The sequence below is a fragment of the Neopsephotus bourkii genome, unplaced genomic scaffold, assembly GCF_033783945.1.
Source record: "Neopsephotus bourkii isolate Nb327-2 ecotype Australia unplaced genomic scaffold, CSIRO-AGI_Nbou_v1 NB_1634, whole genome shotgun sequence".
In the NCBI taxonomy this organism is placed as follows: Eukaryota; Metazoa; Chordata; class Aves; order Psittaciformes; family Psittacidae; genus Neopsephotus; species Neopsephotus bourkii.
The window spans coordinates 2,662,399-2,682,666 of record NW_026902109.1 but is presented as its reverse complement, the minus strand read 5'-3'; the positions used below and the strand labels follow the sequence as shown (position 1 = coordinate 2,682,666).

The following is a 20,268-nucleotide window of genomic DNA, read 5'->3' as shown; positions in this document are numbered from 1 at the left end:
GCCTTCCCAGGGGCGGTGTGCGGCCATGGCGGCGGCGGCGGCGGCGGCGGGGGGCCGGCGGTGGCCGGCGGCGTTGCGGCGGAGCTGAAGATGATCTCGCGATACGCGCGGAAGCCGGTGCCTCCTGGCGCTCTGGAGATGTGAGTCGCCGCCGCCTCCTCCTGTCCCGGTACCGCCCGCTGTCCCTGCCCCCGCTGCCCCAGCCAGGCCCCGCTCCCACCTGGTGGCGTGCTCGGGCCTGCCCGCCTTGCACTGCCCTTCAGCCCGATAGTTGGGCCCCATGTCAGGTCGAGGCCCCAGTTACCGCGTGTCGTTGCGGGCTCAGCTTGCCGGTAACGCCGGGGTGGGCCGAGTTTAACGCAGAGTTGCAGGGATCTGGTGCCGTTACCGCGGTGCGGTGGCGGTACCAAGGCAGCTGCCGGCGGTGCTGCCTCTGGAGGTGCCGGGCATGGGGGCAGCCACGGTAACGTGCGCACACCGATCCTGGCCAGCGAGCGTACTCGTCGCTTGGAAAACATTAAGTGTGAGAGAATGCGATTAAATCCTTGTTTTTCTCCTCTCTTTTTTGACCCAAGAGTTCACAGGAGTGTAGGCGCTTTGGGGTTTGGGTTTTGGTGGGGGGGGGGGGGGAAGCAAGAGGTTTAAACAAAGACAACAGTTTCTGTAATTCGCTACTTTTATGATGACTTGTTTATGCTTAATTCCTTCGTCTTTTCTGAACAGCAAAGAAATGACAAGAGAGGCAGCTTCTTTACCTCAGGCTTTTTGAGCTGATACCTGGGAACAAGACTTTTGCTCCTGCATTGATGCTTCTCTGTCTCCAACTATTGTGACTTTTCTTGTCCTTCTTTCCTGAGCATATAAACTGCAAACCAAAAACAAACAAAAAAAGGCAAATACTGTTTCTCCTGGCTTGCCTGTGCATGGTTTGGTGGCTGCTCTTGTTCTGTTTGATTATAAGTCACCTACAGGGATAATGACATTGTATCTGCTTTTAGAGAACTGTAGACCAATTCACAACATTTTAAGGGCAAATGAAGACACCGATTTTTAAGCAAAACCCTTTAACTCCATGTTTAGCCTAGAGTTAGCTCTGATACCTTAATTCTAAAGCTTTGGTAACAAAGATTAGCCTGATATTAATAATGTTATGCAAATTAGTGTATTCCTTAAAAGCAGGGGAAAAAAACAACAAAAAAACACTATGGGACCTCTGTAAATGTTTTTTGCTGTAAGTAATGTCAAGTTCCACTTCTTGTCTTATTTAGACAAGGACTTCCAAAACACACCTTGCAGTATCACCCACTGCCCGAACCAGGAGCTGAGGTGCACCCAGCCACATCCAGGGCTGAAAACCATGGAAAGACCTCAAGGTACTCATCATAACATAAAATGAATTTTTGTCTGGAGACAATGGCAGGAACAGGCACCTTTGTGTTTAGTTATATTTACAGAAGTAGGACAGGTGGTAGGCTGGGGCTTTACCCCAGAACTATACCATTGCAGAACATATCCTTCCTATTTTGGCAGTAATAGAAAGGATATAGCTGTGTTCTGTTCCCATCTCACAAATGGCTCGGGTCATCTGATTTTAAGGTAGAAACAAGGAGAAAAGATAAAATAATTCCTGACTGCTGCAGAACAAAGACTGGAAACAGTCTGCTGCTTAACTGACATAATTTTTGGAAAATCTATGCTTTGCTTGACCTCAAGATTCCTGTGTCATTAGGATCATTAGTAGTTAGAGTTGTTATAATTACTTGTGTACTGTAGGTTCTGCTTAAATGCCTCTGAAGTAAGTATTTACCCTATGAAAACTCTTAGCATTGCTAAGATCTATTCTGGTATGTTTCTGTTGTATGGAAAGAAAAGTTTATTTGTCATTGTGTATTCTTGGGTGTTTTTTTTTTTTCTCTTTCTTGATTCAATACGTTCATTTCAGGGAGCCTGAAGTCTGGAAGGAATCGGATTATCCTTCTGTTACTCCAGCTGATCATGGGAATTCATGGTCTGCTATTCAGGGTTATGCTGACGCCTCCACCGAAGACAGCTCAGCCTTCTCTTGGGGCTACGATGTGAGTAGAATATAATCATTCAAGCCAAATCTAGCGTACTGAGTAGAGAAATACCATTGCACATACACTGCGGGATAAAAGTGAGGATTGGATCTCTCCCTGAATCATAAAATAACATCTTCTTTACCTCTTCCCCATCATTTCTTTCTCTCAGATCAAAACATAACAGGCTCATGTTTCTCAATTAATATTCTGCATTTCCATCTAGCATTTTGAAAATGCAAATCATGTAAAGCATAAGTTCATCTGTACAACATAATAAATGCTGCTGTTGTGGAATCCCAGACATGAATGGATGACTTTCAGGCACGTGGTGTGAGTTTATAAAGCTTCTGCACACTTGTATGTTTCTCAAAATACAGTAAGACCATAAAACATTTTCATCTAGAAATATTTATTTTATTCTCTGTCTGCCAAACAAAGAATGCCATTGCTTTCTGTGAGGTAAGATGGAACTGTTTAGATTTTAAATTACCCAAGAACTGACCCCATTTTCTAGAACATGTAACAGAGGTCCTGAGTATCTATCAGTTGCACAGTGTAACACACCATCCTGCACTGGTTTCTGCTTTGCTATTGTCTATGGACATGGCAAACAACAGATTTTCCATTTAATTAAAATGTCGATGAATTTTATACTTCCTGTTCTGATTTCTTTTCTGTAAATTGCTATTTCTTTAATATAACAGTACAGATATTTTAAAATGTTTTAATAGTTAATCTGTAGTGTCAGTGAAAGCTTTATGTGTAACTATCAGTCTTAACAGCAGTCTGCATCATCACTGGAGAGAAATTATTTAAAGTTAATGTCTTTCTGTGCAAAAAAAACGGAACTGGTTAAAGTCCCACTAAACTTTAAACAATTAATTGCCTTTTTCAATTATATAAAAAAATCAATTTAACCCCCCCCCTCTGAATGTTATTTACTAGGTGTTTATTGGATAACTTTCTTTTCTAGGAATTTGATAAAGCTGCCACACAGCAAGTTGAACAGATGCTCAGAAAAATTGATGAGCTTCTCTATGAGCAGAAAGAAAATGAGTATTTTGAGGAACTGCAGGAAGAATGCCAGCAATGGACATCCAACTTTCCTCATCTCAGGTATTGTATAGACTAATGCTAGTACTGTCACAGTTGCAGGTAGAGATGGAAGCAGTTGCTTTTAAAACAGCATTAGTAACAGGGTGGTTTTATATAATTCTGTAGTATTACAGTATAACTAGAATTAACTACTTAGAGATAAAAAGATCACTTTGGTAGTCTGCCTGCCATGGCCTTAATAAACATCCTGCTGTCTCACATTTGGTTCCTTCCTAGAGGATTTTTGCTATTTGCAACTGACTTGGCTTTAACATAGCCAAATTCTCTCAGAAAAGATGTATGGTTCAACTGAAAGCCAGGTGCTTAAAATAATATAAAAATCCTTCTGCCCTAGTTCAGCAATACTTATGGCTGTTTAGAAACTTACATTTTAAATCTTGGCTACATGAACTTGAACAGTTTTGTCCACATTCGAACGTCTTCCAATTAGCAGATCATAAACCCAAGCAGCATTTTCTTAATGTATTTACCTGACTCAAAGCAACTAGAAAAACAACTGAAACCACTTTTAACTGTCATAAAGAAAACCACATAGAATTTTTAGGATTTGCTGCTGTGTTTTCTCACACTCTTCAATAATACTGTTGGTGTTTTCTGATGTGTTTATCCTTTGCTTTTGCCACGGCAGGGTTGTGGGGAAGCAGATTGTGATCCCCACAGATGAAGGGTACGGATGGTATTCAAGTTTACCTTCTGTCAGTTTAGGTTCCTCAGATGTAAGTTCACCACCAGAAAAAGATTCTCATGAGTAAGTACCAGTTATTAACCCAGACTGTACCAAGGTGGGAAGGTAATTTTGTTCTCAGTAGACTCCAGTGATATGCTTCTTAAAATATGAAGCTTAACTCTCTTCTGTTAGGCTGAGTTTTGAACACAGCATTCAAAATAGCAAGACTGCTTGTTGCTAACTACAGTAAACTGGATAGTAAATAGAAATACCTTTGCTGCTACTGACTTCTTAAGAATATGTATGTATTGTAGCTGGTTTTATTGTTATCATCTATTAAATTTGTATAGAACTTAAAAACCACAAAGCACTAGTTTAGTGATACTTTTATCATGTAGTGTTTTAGGATGGTTTTTAATTAACTTTGATTTTTTTTTTATTTTTATTTTTTTCCCTGAATATTCAATTTTCTTGGCAAGAATTAAAAATATCCAGGCCAAAGTTTTTCCTTTAATACATAATTTGTTGCCCTCCATACTGCTCAGCCTTAACTACCATGTTGTCTCTCAGTTCACAAAATGCTGCTATTTGAAATGGAATAACAACTTGTTTTAATTTCTGCTTTCTGAAAACTGTCACCTGTTCAGATTTAGTGTTTTTGGCAAGAAGGTACCTCTTTCTGTTACTCCCATTCACAAAAAGGCTGACCGTTCCAAGTCTCCGACCTTGTGTTCTCCAGAGAGTGAAGAAGGTGAAGATGAAGTAATTGTCTCTGAAGGCATAATGGAGGAATATTTAGCATTTGACCACAGAGATGTGTAGGTATTGAATATTAAGGTAGTAGCTAGTATCAGTATCCTGGAATTCCTGCAGTTAATGTATATATATATTAACAATATATATATAACGTATATTTGGTTTTGATGTTGATAATTTTTTTATAAATTGATAGCTGATACATTTGATGAATTTATTTTTTTATATCTTTTCTCTAGAGAACTTTCAAAGGCCTGAGGTAGGATGCTTGGGCACTGGAAATTCTCCCAGTTCATTTCCTAGAACAATTTATTTTGCTAAATTATTTTTCAGATTTTTTTTTGTGTAGGTTTTCATATTAGCCATTTTAGTGCCTGGTTTAAATAGTTCCTTCCATCATAACTAATAGCCTGCTCTCTATATGCATATTTAATAAAACTTATTTATATGCCATTTATTTTTTATACTAAGTCAAATTCATTGCTGTTTGTTATGCACTAGCAGTGTGCTACTTTGGTTTTGTACTGGCATTTTGGTTGGAATTGTACCTTTCCAGATTTTCAGTGGTAAATTAAGAATTGGGAGTGGATTTGATGCTTGCAAGAAAAAAATATCGCTATTTTTACCTTAAGAAGAAAGGATTAAAGTTAGTATAAAGAGAATTCTTTTTTCCCTTTACTTCATTCAACCCAACAATATGAACATGTGGCCTGGGTAAGGACTCTGGGTGGTACTGTAAGTTGCCAACTACTTAACTGGTTTTAATAAAGGAAGCCACTTAACTGCATGGACCATGAGATTCAGTTTGGTAGGTGGCATGCTTTGACCAGCCCAGAGGGACACTGCTGCAGCAAACAATACTGCTGTCTTTGTGAAACAACAGTGGAAGTATTACAGCTTTTTCTAGTGGAATCTCCTTAGTTTTTTTGTTTTGGTTCCCTCCCCCCCCCCCCCGCCTTGTAGTTTTTGGATGGTAAATACTGATTTGGGGAACATACAGGAAAGCCATAACGAGTGTACTCACATCAGTATTTTCTCTATTCTGTAAGGTTTCTTTTGGCTGATGAACATAAGCTTTTTTGTTCAGTTGTCTTCCACGTTTCACATTTCAGAATACCTCTTGCATTGAGAAGAGCGCAGCAAAGGCCACTTGCTGCTGTGTATTATGTTTTTTCTTCCCTCTGTTGATTACATGTAATTGTCTAAAAATGAGTGAAGCCTGACAAATAAACAAGTATCACTTGAACTATTGATGCTTATGTTTTATAAATATTTAATATTCTATTTCTATTTTTATATAGATTTAGATATATTTACATTATATCTATATATCTAAAAATATTTATATCTAATTTTTTGATAATTATTTTTAAATGGAACTTTGATCTCCTTGGTAACTAATTTATTACTCATGAATATCATTTATAGTGATACTGTGTGGGGAAAACAAGGGTTGCTGTAATGAGGTGATTGTCATTTCTTATTTAGATCAGCAGTAGATTGTGAAAGAAATGAAAGTTCAAGTGCCTGATGTACAGAAGCTTGCTTCTTTCACTATTAGACTCTTATTTGATACTGCTCTCAGAAAATAATTCTGTGTGATAAATATAAAACTTCTCCTGAAATTTCAAATTGTATTTCAAATTGTTAACAGCTTGTCTTGGCCAGCTGCCTTCACCTGTTTCAGGTTAGGAGAAAATGGAACAGAAATGCAGCATTAGCTGATCCTATTAAATAAATCCAACAACATATGACAAAGAAACTATGTTTATGGTATAGGTAATGCTTATGTTTTTACAGAGAGGAGGAGTTGCATGAGAGGAGAAAGGGACTGTCCTCTGGTAGACGGAAACTGGGATTTCCTCCTATCTCTCCATATGCTTGTATGAAGGATTCTGTGCTTACATTTGTGTTTGATGATGTGTGGAGTGAAGTCATAAGCTGCATGGAAGAATTAATCTGCAGACACTGGGAAGGGTCAGCCTCTGGTAAGTATCACAGTTAAACTGAAGATCCAGAAGGGGATTTCAGTTTTTAATTTTGCAAGAATGCAATGAGAGAGATTGATTTGGGAATAATCTCTTCGGGGGTGTACGTGGTGTATTTTTTCTAACAGTGTGAGACATGCCTTCAAAAGGTTTAACAGAGCTTACCATCTGAGAGGGCTCTCTTCACAAAAATAGCACAGTCCACAACCAGCAGGGCCAGTCTGTACTGACGTGAATTCTCTACCACTTTGCATAGATGATGAGAAAAATATCATAGCAGTAGAAGCAATCAGAGCAGATGCTGAAAGTGCTTTGCAATTTGATCCTCTGCCAGTGTTGTTACCTCGTGTGCCACAAACTAAAATGCCCTCAGTGACATCAAATCCGGTAAGTATTTTTAGCCAACTGTTTTATGTAGGGATGAATCAATACCTGTGCTACCTAAGCAAACAGATTCAAGTACATTGAGAGATTGTTTAAATACATGACGAGTTTGGATTTTGTGTGAATTCTGACTGTCCTTTCCAACACTTAAATTCTGTTCTCAGTTGCAGTATTTTAGTTCCTGCTTTTCTCTTTAAAACTTGGTTACGTATTGGACAACTGTGCTGACTGTTCATTAGTGATGTACTTCTTTCTATATTTAATAATATTTGATCTAAACTGTGAGATAGAGGATTGCATGATTGAGATCCCATTCTCACTAGGTTTAACTCAGCAGGCACTAAAGGGCAAATTCCACTACAGTTATAAAACAGGTTGTTTTTTTTCCTCAGACACTGAATTTGACTATGTTATCTATTTTAGATTATCTGCTCCTAGAGGGGTGAGTGCCAAAGTGTTACCTGTTATTCCATTTTAATTCAGCTCTTTTCTTCTTACTTCTTTTTATTTCTTTCTCCTTTATTTCTACCCCCTGCCTCTTCCTCATGTTCCCTTTACTGTATGTGTAGTGCTCAAAACCCAGATGTGGCCGCAAAAGCAAAAAGAGAAGAAAAACACCTCAAGTATGTATGCTGAAGAGATTAAAGCTCTGGTATTTTCTATCTGCTATTGTTAACAGTGGGTGGAATTTGATGTTTTTCCAGATCAGTCTGTATTCCACAAAGGAGTTTGCAGTTCTGTTCTTGACAAAAAATGTCGACATACACTGAAAATTAGTTTTATAGAGCTTGGAATTATAGCCATTGTTAGAAGATCCTGCCATGCAAATGAGAAGCTCAGTTAGAAAATATTAAGTATGACATAGCACGGTAGGATACATTTTCTAAGCACTACCATTTGCAAGAACAATAGGATGAAACAATGCCTTAGATGGGGAAATAATGTAATCCAGTGTGTGTCTGGATATCATGGAAGCAATTGTTTTTTCCGAAATTCCACATGGGGACAAAAATCTGTACATACGTGTATATGTCTCTGCAAACTGTAATTTACTTATTTTTTTTTTTTTTAACTTTCAGGTAAATCTCTCTCAAGTGTCAAGTACTGGCTCTCAACGTAATCTAAATGGATTGATGGTAATACAGGGGATCCAGCTACAGCAAAGGAATCTGCCTGTAATGGAGAAAACACCGTAAGAACTATAGATTACCTGCTGTAAAGTAGAGCACGCTCATGGAGAGAGGGATTCACCCTGAAATACTGAGAGATAACTGTCTACACTGGAGAAAGCAATCCTCAAATGCTTTCCTGCTTGGTTGTTTACTTATTTGTCTTCTATGAAACAGTATATTTCTAGAACAGGTTTTCTGTTTGATTGCTGCTGGTTTAACACTTAGTGAACAGCTGTGGCATTACTGTTGGCACTTACACCCTGAAAAGAAATTAAGATGGGATAGAGATTTGCTCAGATCAGAGAATCTTCAATCAGAGAGTTCACAGTTCAGTGAAGAAAAAAAGATAGGATTTTTTTATCTTTTCCGTCCCCTGTTATTTTCTAATTTGGCTGCAAATTACTTTATATAAATTACATAAAAAAACCCCAAACTGAACACATCATCTCTATCCACATGTAATATTGTTAATGTCACATGTAAATGAGTACTTTTTAGGTGTCATTCATATTGACTATATCTCTTTTCGTTCTGTAATTCTTTTGTTAGGGATCTGGATGACAAACAGCTGGGTTCCAGTTCTATCCTCTCTAACAGAGTGTGGCCAAATCGTCCATTAGAGCTCAGCACATCATCCCTGTCACATTCCACAAGAAGGCGAAACCCACTGCCACGTACCCTGCATCCCATCAACACAAGCCACTCTCGTACTGGGACTCCAGCCTCTGTGGATGATGTCTTCGGGGGAACTCAACTGTATGTTTTAAAACCAGTTTCTCACTGCAAGTTACCGTATCTAGAGAACCCAGTTTATACCAAAAGCAGTCAGCTGAATAGAAAGAACATGAATTATTTGATTAAAGGAATTAACTGCCCATTAAAGCACAATATTCCTTGGTACCCCACATATTTAGGTAGTTTTGTGCACAGATTACACTGTACAAGCAAATACCACCATCTTTCTTGACACTGGCTTTCTTTTTCTATAGCCTGTTTTTGAGCTGTGTTTTGTCTGTATTTTTTTGGAGGTCAAACTACCTGTTGCTGTTCTAGTCCAAAGTGGGTATAAAGAAGGTGCCCATCTTAGGTCATTTGACCAAAGGGTTCTTAATCTAGTCGGTAAATCCTCAATTACATCTAGAATGTCTTCTTTTTGTTTGGCATAATGATCTGAGTGAATGTCATTTAGAGGGACCTTGGGGTATCAGGAAACAATGTAGGGTTTAATATACTCTATTCCACACATGTTGTAAATTAACAGTTTCCTTTCAGTTTCTCAGCTTACCTATAAACTCTTCAGCCTGGTATTTTATTTTTGTCACATACTCTCTAGAGGTTTGGTCCTTGTCCCTTCATAACTGATGTTTCTACTTCTAGTATTTAATGCTTCTGTTCCCTTTCCTCAGGCTTTGTTCAATCTAATAGTTATTAACATCTCCCCTTTAATACCATGTATTTTTAAATGTATGCACTAGGAAAGTATTTTTTAAAATGCTGATTATAGTTTTTAATGCCTCTTCACAAAACATCCTTTCTTCAGTCAACTCCAGAACACGTACAGAGCTAAGGCCTCTTGATCATTTCTAGCATTGGTCAAACACACAATAATTTGCAGACATCTTTCAGGTGAAAAGGCTTTCCTAGGAAGAGGTTTTATCTAGAAAAGAAAACACTTTCTCTTTTTATGCCTTCTGTGACCAAAACTTAATTAATTTTACATTTTATGTAACTAGATTGGTTTAGCTTCCTTTAGAATGCTTCTAAAAGCCTCTTGCACCTGTTACTTCAAATACTCAAAATATGAAGAAGGTGGAAGCCTTATTTTATCCCAGATGTTTTACATGATGCTTGTAATAAGTGAAAGAGCTATACTCTGCACTTGCATTATACAGCTTTTTTCACTTGCTCTGCTTAAAATGCAGGCCGCTGTTGTTTTATAGGCTTGTTGCATAGCTCCAGTTGCTAGTCTGAAGTTAGCAGTACTTCATCCTAAAGGATAAGAACAAAGAGCAGAAAATAATGCTGTGCCTGGAAATAGGCAGACAAGATTCTACCATTGTTTGGTAACTGCATATGAATACACACACACACACACACACACACACACACACACACACACACACACACCCCTTTGTTCTGCAGTACCAGCTGCACAGGACACTCCTTCAACAGGCACTGAATGCATTTTATCCAGCTAGCTTTTACATACATACGCCCATTTTGGCTGGGGTATTCATTCTCAGACTCACTTTCCCTATATGCTTAATACTAAACATTCTGAAAACTAGAAGTTCTTGTTAATAGATGAAAAAGATTTCTGCCAAACTTCATGCATGTCTCCAGTAATCAGCCTTAACACCAGCATCTTGTAGCAAAATTCTGCAATTGTTGCTTACTTTTAACATTGTCTATGTAATGCCAAACAAACTGACAATACTGTATGTTTACACCATGGCAAACATAAACCGTATGTTTTTTCCTGTTCTTATTGGTGCATTTCAGTCTGACTGCACATGAGCAGCTTACCTCATCCTCCCCACTGCTGCTAAACCGAAATAATCTCCTACCACCTATTAATACCACCAGTATGGCAGGTCATATGAGCACTGCGGGATCCCAGAGGCAAACGGTAAGAGGCACAATTTAATTTTATTATTCAGTAGTCTAAAATTGCAATGAGTGCTGATCCAATTACCAAACCCAAGAGTTCCAGTTTATTTGTGATCTTGTGACAGCCACTGAAATGATGCACAAAAAAGTCCTATCAGTTTTGACTATCAGTGTCACCCAGAGTCAACTGCTTTAACTCCAATTAATGCCAGAATTTTTTCCTCCCTGTAACTAGATGTAAAATGGTTGACTTGGAAAATCAGCTTTAATTTCTAGGCTAATTATTTTAAATGTGCTGCTGCAATAAGGAAAACTTGTAACTGTTCTTTAATGCAGAAATCTCGAGGGAACTCAAGTCGAGCTCACAGTGTAACAGCACAAGAAGATACCCACCAGCAGCTACAGGAGCGGCTTCTCTTACCTGATCATTTCTCCAAGCCTAACACAACCAACACGTTCTTGGTAAAGCATGGCAAATTATACCAGATCATCTTTAGTTTCTGAATAGGGTGCTCTGACAGTTAACATAAATAAATATTGAGAAGCAAGTGTCATATGCGATCAGTGGCAGGGAGTTCATCAGGTTTGCCACTTAATTAGATACTCTCACTTCAACAGAAACATCACTGCTTGGCACTTCTGAAACAAACAGGGCAAGTCACTTGTTCAGGATAGCTAAAGCACTATAGTTCTCATAGCCAGCTCTGAACTACACTTATGTGTAGCTGCTGGTACTAAACTTTCCTTGAAAAATGGAAGTTTGCAATGCTTGTGCAAAAAGCTAAGTATTACTTTAGTTATAACATTCAATCTATCACCTGCACTGGTAATCTAGCATCTTCTGTGAGGGCTTAAGAACTGTGAGGTAGGAGAGAATGCTTTAAAGTTCTGCATAGACATGAAGAATTAATTTCTGCAGCTATATTCAGAAACACTGCTTTATTGCACAAGCTTGCTGTGCTGTCAATGTCCAGCCTGGTTCTGTCTTAGTCTCTTGGTTTAATTTATTGAAACACAACTGCTAGCTTGTTCTAACAAAGAATTTGGTCTAGCCTTTAAAAGCTATCATCTCAACAGTAGCTTTTAAATAGCTGCTTGTTTAGTTTCTGTGTATAGTTTCAATATCCCTGACTTAGCAGTTACATGCAAACAAACTTTATGAAGTCTACTTTGAAACAGAACTATTTCCAGAAATGTTGAGAGTGCCTTTAACTGTGGTCATTCTAAGTACGAGTGCTTTAAAAGTATATTTTCTACTCCTAAAATTGATTTAACTCTTGTTGAAGTTGTAAAAGCTCTACTTAGACCTTTACCACATCTTAGATATGTTTAATTAGTTTGTATCTGCATTATCATCTCGATGTTTAAAGATTTTTGTCTGCAAACATAAATAATGTGAACTTTCTTTTCAGCTAGATCCACAGTGCCGCCGTTCTTACACTGTTATTGATCACAGTAATCGGACAAGCAGAGGATCAATAGGTTCAGGTATGCTCATCAGTCACAGAATGTAGTATCAAGGAAGAAGTAGGCTTTTAGGACAGGGATGCATTTCCTACATAGGTAACTGTGTTCAGGAAGCTTTTCAAAGTTCTAAATGTTTTATATTTTCCATTATACAGGTTTTATAGTTGCAAATAATATGTTTGGGTGCAGGTGTGCTTTTATTACCACCTGCTATTTTAAATCATTTAAGGAAGCTTTGTGTAATCAGCCCTTGTGGCTCTCATGTCAAAGGTAAAAGCAGAAGTTGCCAGTTTAAACAAACTAGCAACAACTACTTTCTGTCAAGGGGACTTCTTCTGCTCAACTGTATAACTGAAAAAAATGGTCTTATATCCCAAGGACACCTATTTGCACTGTATCTGAAAGGTATTCTACTAGATCTTAAAATTGTTTTAGATCAGCTTGAAATATATTTTAAAGCCAGGAACTGTACAATTCACATGCGTACTCTGAAATCAAGAGTTTCTTGTACTGTTTAATTTGTAACAATTGGATAAACTTAATGGAGTTACTTGGCATAACCCAAAATGAATCTCACCTGAAGTTACGTATTTTTAATTAACCAAAGTATCAAGGCAGCAGGAAGGCATTGTTGGTGTGAATGTAATGTGTAACTCCTCCATTTTTTTTCTCTTCCTTCACTGCAAAGTCATCTTGTTTGTGGTTAATACGCTTCAAAAACAGTTCTCATATATGCTTTGGAGTAGTTACACAGTCATAACCAGGGTTGGGTTTGGGTTGTTTTGTTTTGTTTTTGTTTTTTACATCTTTTTTTCTTTTTTATAGTAGGGAGCTACAGTACTAAGCTGCATGTGTGTACACAAGTGTTACAGTAGACCAGTGAAGCTTACCCTCAGAGATTTAGGTTTTGACCTTACTGCACACACAAGGGCTAGCCTAGTCAGTTGGAAGTGTTTACAAGTCATGGTAGAGCAGAAAGTTAACTTTTGTGCCCTGGAACAGATTTTCTGAATGCCATCTTGATAGCTCTCAGCTGAGTTTGCCTCGAGCACTCACTGCTAGCTTCAATATAAAGTCAAGCATCACCTCCACCTGGAAAGGGTGGCACAGAGCACAGTGTTAGATGCATTTTCTGAAAATGAGGTCTGTTAAGGCAAGTTACACTGGACTCCTTTCATCACAGTGTTTTGGGATTCCTTATGATGTTGACAGAACTTCCAACATAAAACTATATTAACAAGATATAATTGAAGGTGCAAAATTTAATGTAAGCTGCAAAGGTTAAAGTAGCAAGTACATGGGTCATTATTAGAGGACAGGAGCAGTCTTCCCACTTTTTTAATAGCACAGTGGCCTACTACCATTAATGTAAGTAGTACAAGAAACTTGAGTTTAACAAAGGCACTAAACTGAAGTAACTTGTTTTTAAACAAGGAGTGGTTCCTACTGAAATGAAAGAAAATACCTGCTCTTCCCCCTCACACCCCAAAAAAGAAACCAAACCAACACATTAACAGTATCTTTGAATGCAAGATGAGTTTTACAACTTGAATACTGGACAAAATATCAAGTAATACAGTAGTTCCCTGCAATGCAGCAACTATGAAAGCACAAACTTTGTCCCTTTTGGAAGGCAAATCACTTCTACAAGTTTGAGACAAGTTACACATAATGCAGTTGATAATCATGTATTAGAATAAAAAGCATGTTAGTTTTAAGCTAGCAGAGCTGTATTTGGTACTTAGTTTTAATACTTTCTGGAGGTCTTAAAAGTTGTACATGATTTCTGTTCATTAGGTCTTCAGCTGCATGGGTCTGTGAAAGCCCACAGGCGAAGTGGATCAGTCACAAAAAGCAAACAGGGGTCTAATGTGCCATGAAGCATTCATCCATCTCCACAGAGTCATGAACCACCTCTCATTCTCAGCAATGTCAACATTGTTTACAGAGTTTTCAAACACCCTTCCTTTTGAATAGTTATTTTTATATAAATCTAAGAAGCAGGTGCCAAAGATTAGAAGGGGTATACTTAAACATTCCATTTTCTACCAGTAGAAGAGTTATACTCCGGTGGAAGGGTGATCACACTCCAGTGGGCAGTAAAGCCTAACTCCTAGAAAAACTAGCAAATGCTCTTGGTCATTGCTGTTTTCCCATTACGGGGTTGTGACTGGTTCACGTTGTTATGGGCAGGTTCTGCAGAACCTGTTGATTTTTCTGTTAGCTCTACAGGAAATTAACCAGGCCTTCCACAGCAATAGTAATTGAAACTTTTTAGAACTATGTAACTGTATTTTTATGTTTAAAGCAATATTACACTATCAAAGGCAAGCACTGCATGATACTGCTTCTACAAATCAACGTAGACCTAAATTATGAATCCTGTAGTAATTGCAGCAGATATTAATACACGTGTATAAAACTAAGGTAGCAAACCAGATGAACAAAACTGACAGGTTCAAGGGTAGCACAGCACTGACTCATCCTGTGTTACATACTTACACCTCTTCCTCAGTGACTGAGGAACCTTTAAGAGGCAAAAAATACTCTTTTAGTACAAGTAGCTCCAGACAGTATTCAAAGAAAATACATTATCTTCCTGGTGGGATATTTTACAGAATAGGTCAGCCTCCCTTTCCAGAAATACCTGCAATTATACAAGATTTCTGCACTGCACCCTGAAGTTCCACAAATCGCAGATGCAATGTAGCTTTTAGTAGATGCATTCTGCACTGTGTGAGAAACGTACCGGAGGTATTAGCTGTAGTTGCCCTTGTGGCCCCAAATAAGACAAAAACATGAAATACAGGCTTCTCAAAATAAGTGATTATGTCAAGGTTTTAGTCCCAAACAGTAAGCACCAGACTACAAGTATAAACACAAGGAGAAGATAGCCACTTACTGTATTTTAGCTAAGTTAGGGTTCTGCATGAAAACAGTTGCTCCTTTATAACCCACTTCAAAAGCACTTTTTTCTGAACTTCCTTATTACTATGTTTCAAATTACAATTCATATGGAAAAAACTTGTCGAGAGTTCTTTTTGAAGTGGCTCCCTGTTTCCCCACTCTAAGTTATGCAATCTGTCAAATGTTATTGGTACCTGCAGAACAACTAATATTTTTTTGATCAGTATTGAAACTCTTGAGTCCAGCTGATCCAAGCGTGCTCTAATCAAAAATAAGGGAAAAGAAAGCAAAGCAGAACTCTGCAAATGTAACTGGCTTAATTTTCCTTTGCATTTCTAGAAAGGAAAAAGCACACTGGGCTCAGTTGAAATTTCTTAACTTTGCATAGAGAGAAACTGGTGCTGAAGAGAGGCCTCTAGTCATTAAACCCTTTCAAAATACAGTTTCTCTTAACATTGTACAATGTCATTTAGTTATCTCAAGCTTAACTGCAGATAAGCATCCCATTTTTTATCAGTGCCATTCCTCAGGGACCAGCTTAAGTTTTCTGTAGTCCTAGTGCATAATTTGTAAAAATATACACATAAACTTGCATAAATCTCTAGCAATATAATGTAGTATTTTACAGCCTAGAGGAGTCACTGTGTTAAAAAAGTGAAAGCAGTCTCATAATAAGGTAGTTATTGATTTCTGTACAAGTGGTTGACACCAGAGACTTCTCCTGGGCTGGGCTTTTTTTACAAAAAGTAATGTTCAAGTCATGTGTTGTGCAACATAACAATATGCTGTACTCTCAGAATAATCTTTGCAAGCAGCCAAGTAAAAGGGAACAGAGTTGTTATCTACCTCTAGCTTCCCCCCAGGAAGCTCTATTAAATAGTCAGTTCCTAAAAGCTACCGCTGCAGCAATGAGGACCTTCAACTCAACAGGAAATGTTCATCTTGTGGCTCATAAGCCTTTGAAAAACGACCCACAAAATAAAGCCAGCCCCATTCCTTTGAATTGAAAGCCAGTTACCCTTCAAATTCATACCCCTATGCACTATGTTAAATGGCTTAAAAACTGAAGCAAAAAAGCATTAAAGTATTTGTGCATCTTACAGCAGTAATTCACTTCTGAAATAACAGAAGTGTTCACAAAAGCAATGAAGTAGCTAATCACTACCATCCTACAGCAAACTGGGTGGTGATGCTATTGAAATAACATGCAATACATTTCCTAAACTTTGGAATTCCCTGTCACAGGACATCATAAACCCTAAAAATATTCAGTTTGGTGTATTTTTAAGTTTTTTGCCTCATCTCAGTGTTACAGAATTGCTGCATGCTGCAGTCTCATACTCTTTTATTTCATCTGCCACAGGCAATCAAAGACCAAACACTAGGTGACCCTTTCATCTAATGCAATCATGTGCACTGACACGGTTAATAATAGAGCCATATTTTCTGGTGCTACAGAAGTATGTAGTATTTACTTGACTTAAATTAGTCAGAGTCAACATGATCAGTTTGATTTGACAGCTAACTAGAGAATGAGAGCAGGCTGGGGAAGCAACATAGCAAAGAATTATGTAGAAAGTTCCCATTTATTAAATCTACAATTTTTCAAAGTATCTTTATAAAGCCACTGGAAGACATAACAAACACTTGTTGAGCTGAAGTGCAAAGACCTTTAAAACCAGCAGGTTTACTACAAAAGGCATGTGAGTAGCAAAAAGATAGTATTTTCAACTTGGAAACCACAAGAAAGCACTGAAGACTCAAAGGTGGGATTACATTGTTTTACCATCAGCTGTACCAATACCCATTAGGTGATTGGAAGAAAGAATCAACACAAGTTTAATAAACACACTGGCAGCCTAAACATCACACTGCTTCCCTACTGTATCAGAACTTTTAGTCAAGAATCTGTTTGATCTTAACTGAAGAGCACCCAGAGGATTTTGGACAATAGCACCAGAACGCTTTGCCTTTCTTGTTCATATGGTGTGTTCTGGATCATACCTTCCAGTCACAGCAAGTTGATGCACACGCACTCCAAAACTGTAGTCCAGGTTAGCTCCGAAATTCTCCCAAATTCACATGTTCCCATACAAAATGATACCCGATATTTCAGCCTATACAGTTCTTTATTTCTTTCCTTTCTTGGCTGCAGTCTTCTTTCCTCCTTTTTTAGTATTATTTGCATATTTTGCTTCCAGTTGGGCCAAAAAGTCATCCATTTCCTTTTTTCGATCTTTATTTCTGCTCTGGGGGAGGAAAAAACAAACCAAAAACACTTTTTACAAAATTTTTTTACTGTTTCCCAATACAGATTATCCTATTGAAGTTAGATGGCTACATAAAATCTTAGAATACATTAAACAGGGAATGCAGGCTACAGAAAGTACAGTACCACCAAGCAGAAGCCGGCCTGAATTCTCTAGGCTCCATACCTAACTTCCTGAATTATCGAAAGAGGTAGTGTGGCTGTAAAATTCACAACATAAGGCCAGGAAAAGCAAAGCAATTTCTAGTTTATACCCCAAACTCTATTACATTTTGAGGAATGATTTAGCATAAACATTCTAGGAAGGCCCCTGGACAGTATGAAAATAAAACCAGAAAACATCCCAAAAAGCAGAACTTAAACAGTTTCCTTCCTCCATCCCTGAGACACAATAGCAAAATAGTGAGACCTATCAACCCCTACATCTGTGTGGAATCCATCAGAAAGAATCACTGTCTTGTGACAACTGTCTCTGTGCAACTGCCTAAGGCCGGAATTCAAATATTCTGCTTGTGTGTGTAATAATACTACTAGAATAAGTGTTAATTTTAAAAAAGACACAGATAATAAAACCCATACAATTCTCTGATTATTAAAGTATGTAGACAGCTAACATCAAGGTCAGGTTTTAACCTCAGGAACTCAAAACAGCTGCAAGGATCCAAAATACAAAGACGCTCAGGGAAAACATGATTTTAAGCCAGTGTTTAACAGACAGAAAAAAGCCTTACCTGAATCAGCACTTTCAAATCATCTTCTCCACCAAGGCCCAGCTCATCTTTAGTCTTTTCTGCCTCTCTAGCTTCTTTTTCTGCCTAAAATAGGAAACCATTTTTTAAGAAGTATTTTGCATGTTATTTGGCAAAGTCTTACAGTAGTTACCAAATGTTATTTTTTGTATCTCCATACAAATAGCTGCAGGGAAACATGAACAGTTTCTAAGTTTGACCCCAGATGAGAAGTTAGTCCAAGAAAGCCCCTTCTGGTTCCACAATTTAGCCGAGCAAGACAGTTTTTTTGGTGTTCTGCAATGCTGAATGTGACATCCGCACCCCTGTTCCCCTCACCCAGTTTTTATTTGTCTTAGTAGCTATTATACTTTCTTTAACTGGTTACTGTGATATGTATAGAACATATTCTACAAATACCCAGGTAGCAGAAGAGGTCCATTTAGTCCTGAATGTTGTTGCATACTTGCCTAAAGGCAAGCGTAACGTTTCCTACTATGTACACTTCTTAACCCTGGCAACTCATGGCTTTCTAAATAAATGCAGGAACATGCTAAACTGTAATAAGCCATTGTGTATAATAATGAAATAAAATTAATATGCAACAGCCTATTACAACTCTGCAGCTTTTCACAACAGTTTGTGGGAGAATGTGAAGAACACAGGTGAACAAACATGGAAGTCAAAGATCCTGAGCAAGATCTGTAACCCAGCAATCCTGGGGCAAACATTTGTCTCAGGGGCAGTTTCATTTATTTCTACCAAGGGAAATTAAAAGCTTATAATGAAGATAGGCCAAGAAAGCTGGGGCTGTTCAGCCTGGAGAAGAGAAGGCTGCGTGGAGACCTCATAGCAGCCTTCCAGTATCTGAAGGGGGCCTCTAAGGGTGCTGGGGAGGGACTCTTCATTAGGGACTGTAGCGATAGGACAAGGGGTAATGGGTTAAAACTTAAACAGGGGAAGTTTAGATTGGATATAAGGAAGAAATTCTTTCCTGTTAGGGTGGTGAGGCACTGAAATAGGTTGCCCAGGGAGGTTGTGAATGCTCCATCCCTGGCAGTGTTCAAGGCCACGTTGGGTGAGGCCTTGGGTGATATGGTTTAGAGCTGGGTGTCCCTGCCCATGGCAGGGGGGTTGGAACTTTATGATCTTAAGGTCCTTTGCAACTCTGATTATTCTGTGATTCTATAATACATATTGCTTTCTCTTTTGTCCCTGATTGATATAACCTACCCGCCTTTTTCTTGCCGTCATTTTCTGCTTAGACTCTTTTACAAAACCTTTGTAGGATGGGACTTCTCCAGCAGCAATGGCTTTTTCAATGATTTTCCGTATCCTTGGTTCATCCGTATAGCTCACACACAACACTGACTCCATTATTCTGTCCATGTCACCCTCAAAATCCATGTATGCTGCTTTAATATCGGCTAGCTCTTCCTCTGAGTCTTTATATCTCTTTTCGAAGTCTTCAATATCCTTTACAGTAATCTGAAGAAAAGAGGTCATACTTGCAGAGTTTCAGGACGTATTTGCCAGAAGTTTAAGAGACATCACACGCGCACCCACCACACACCCCCAGCGCTCCAGTTTTACAGAGCTCGTAGGGCAGACATTGCTACAGCCGCGCACCAGCGGGCTTCCCCTTGCTGCAAGGGTCTGCCATCCTGCCGGGGCGAGCCCGGGGGGGGGCCCTGCCCCCTTTTACCTTCTTAAAGAGCAGCCGCCAGTACTCCAGCCAGTCCCGCTCGCCGCGCAGCGCCTCGCCCTCCTCGTCCACCGTGCCCTGCTCATCGTACACGGCGCGCTGCTCCGCATCGCTCAGGACGGCGTACGCCTTGCTTAGGATCTGCGGGGACACGGGCCGGCCGGGCTGTCAGTCGGTCAGCCACGGGCCGCCGCAAGCGCCGCCCGCCCCCACTCCCGCGCTCACCTGGAACCGCCGCGTCGCCTCCTCCTTAGCATCGGGCTCGGCGCGGTCGGGATGGACGCGGAGCGAGGCGCGGTGGTAGCCGCGGCGGATCTCCTCGGGCGAGGCCTCCCTGCGGACGCCCAGTACGCGATAGAGGTCAGGGGAACCGAAGGCGGCCTCACACAGCTCCAGGAGCCCCATCCCGCCAACACCTCGCCAGCCCTCCCACCAACAC

The 20,268-nt window shown here is 39.2% G+C and overlaps 2 protein-coding genes across 3 annotated transcripts; one reads left to right on the top strand and one right to left on the bottom strand.

Moving 5' to 3' along the window:
- The first annotated feature begins 45 nt into the window (after positions 1-45).
- Positions 46-16,996, top strand: FAM149B1 (family with sequence similarity 149 member B1). Of its 2 annotated transcripts, XM_061373841.1 has the most exons (15): positions 46-140; positions 1,269-1,373; positions 1,943-2,075; positions 3,034-3,176; positions 3,805-3,924; positions 4,491-4,661; positions 6,400-6,587; positions 6,844-6,974; positions 7,541-7,594; positions 8,051-8,163; positions 8,693-8,899; positions 10,646-10,772; positions 11,090-11,215; positions 12,166-12,241; positions 14,018-16,996. In XM_061373841.1, the coding sequence occupies exons 1-15, from the start codon at positions 91-93 to the stop codon at positions 14,098-14,100; spliced, it is 1,827 nt and encodes a 608-aa protein (XP_061229825.1). In that variant the 5' UTR covers positions 46-90; the 3' UTR covers positions 14,101-16,996. The 2 variants fall into 2 exon arrangements, with proteins under 2 accessions (XP_061229825.1, XP_061229824.1); XM_061373840.1 differs by lacking the exons at positions 46-140; positions 1,269-1,373; positions 7,541-7,594 and having other exon boundaries at positions 1,670-2,075.
- On the bottom strand, positions 16,695-20,268 carry DNAJC9 (DnaJ heat shock protein family (Hsp40) member C9). The gene is made up of 5 exons (XM_061373855.1): positions 20,055-20,268; positions 19,830-19,970; positions 19,358-19,612; positions 18,128-18,211; positions 16,695-17,376 (listed from the first exon to the last, which is right to left on the bottom strand). The coding sequence occupies exons 1-5, from the start codon at positions 20,232-20,234 to the stop codon at positions 17,257-17,259; spliced, it is 780 nt and encodes a 259-aa protein (XP_061229839.1). The 5' UTR covers positions 20,235-20,268; the 3' UTR covers positions 16,695-17,256.

Excerpts from the sequence above, each read along its gene's own strand:
- FAM149B1 (XM_061373841.1), top strand. The coding sequence starts at position 91 with ATGATCTCGCGATACGCGCGGAAGCCGGTGCCTCCTGGCGCTCTGGAG. Across the intron at positions 2,076-3,033 it reads CCTTCTCTTGGGGCTACGAT|GAATTTGATAAAGCTGCCAC; the intron begins GTGAGTAGAATA and ends TTTCTTTTCTAG. Across the intron at positions 8,164-8,692 it reads CCTGTAATGGAGAAAACACC|GGATCTGGATGACAAACAGC; the intron begins GTAAGAACTATA and ends TTCTTTTGTTAG.
- DNAJC9 (XM_061373855.1), bottom strand. The coding sequence starts at position 20,234 with ATGGGGCTCCTGGAGCTGTGTGAGGCCGCCTTCGGTTCCCCTGACCTC. Across the intron at positions 19,971-20,054 it reads AGGCGACGCGGCGGTTCCAG|ATCCTAAGCAAGGCGTACGC; the intron begins GTGAGCGCGGGA and ends GTGTCCCCGCAG. Across the intron at positions 17,377-18,127 it reads ATTTGAAAGTGCTGATTCAG|AGCAGAAATAAAGATCGAAA; the intron begins GTAAGGCTTTTT and ends TTCCTCCCCCAG.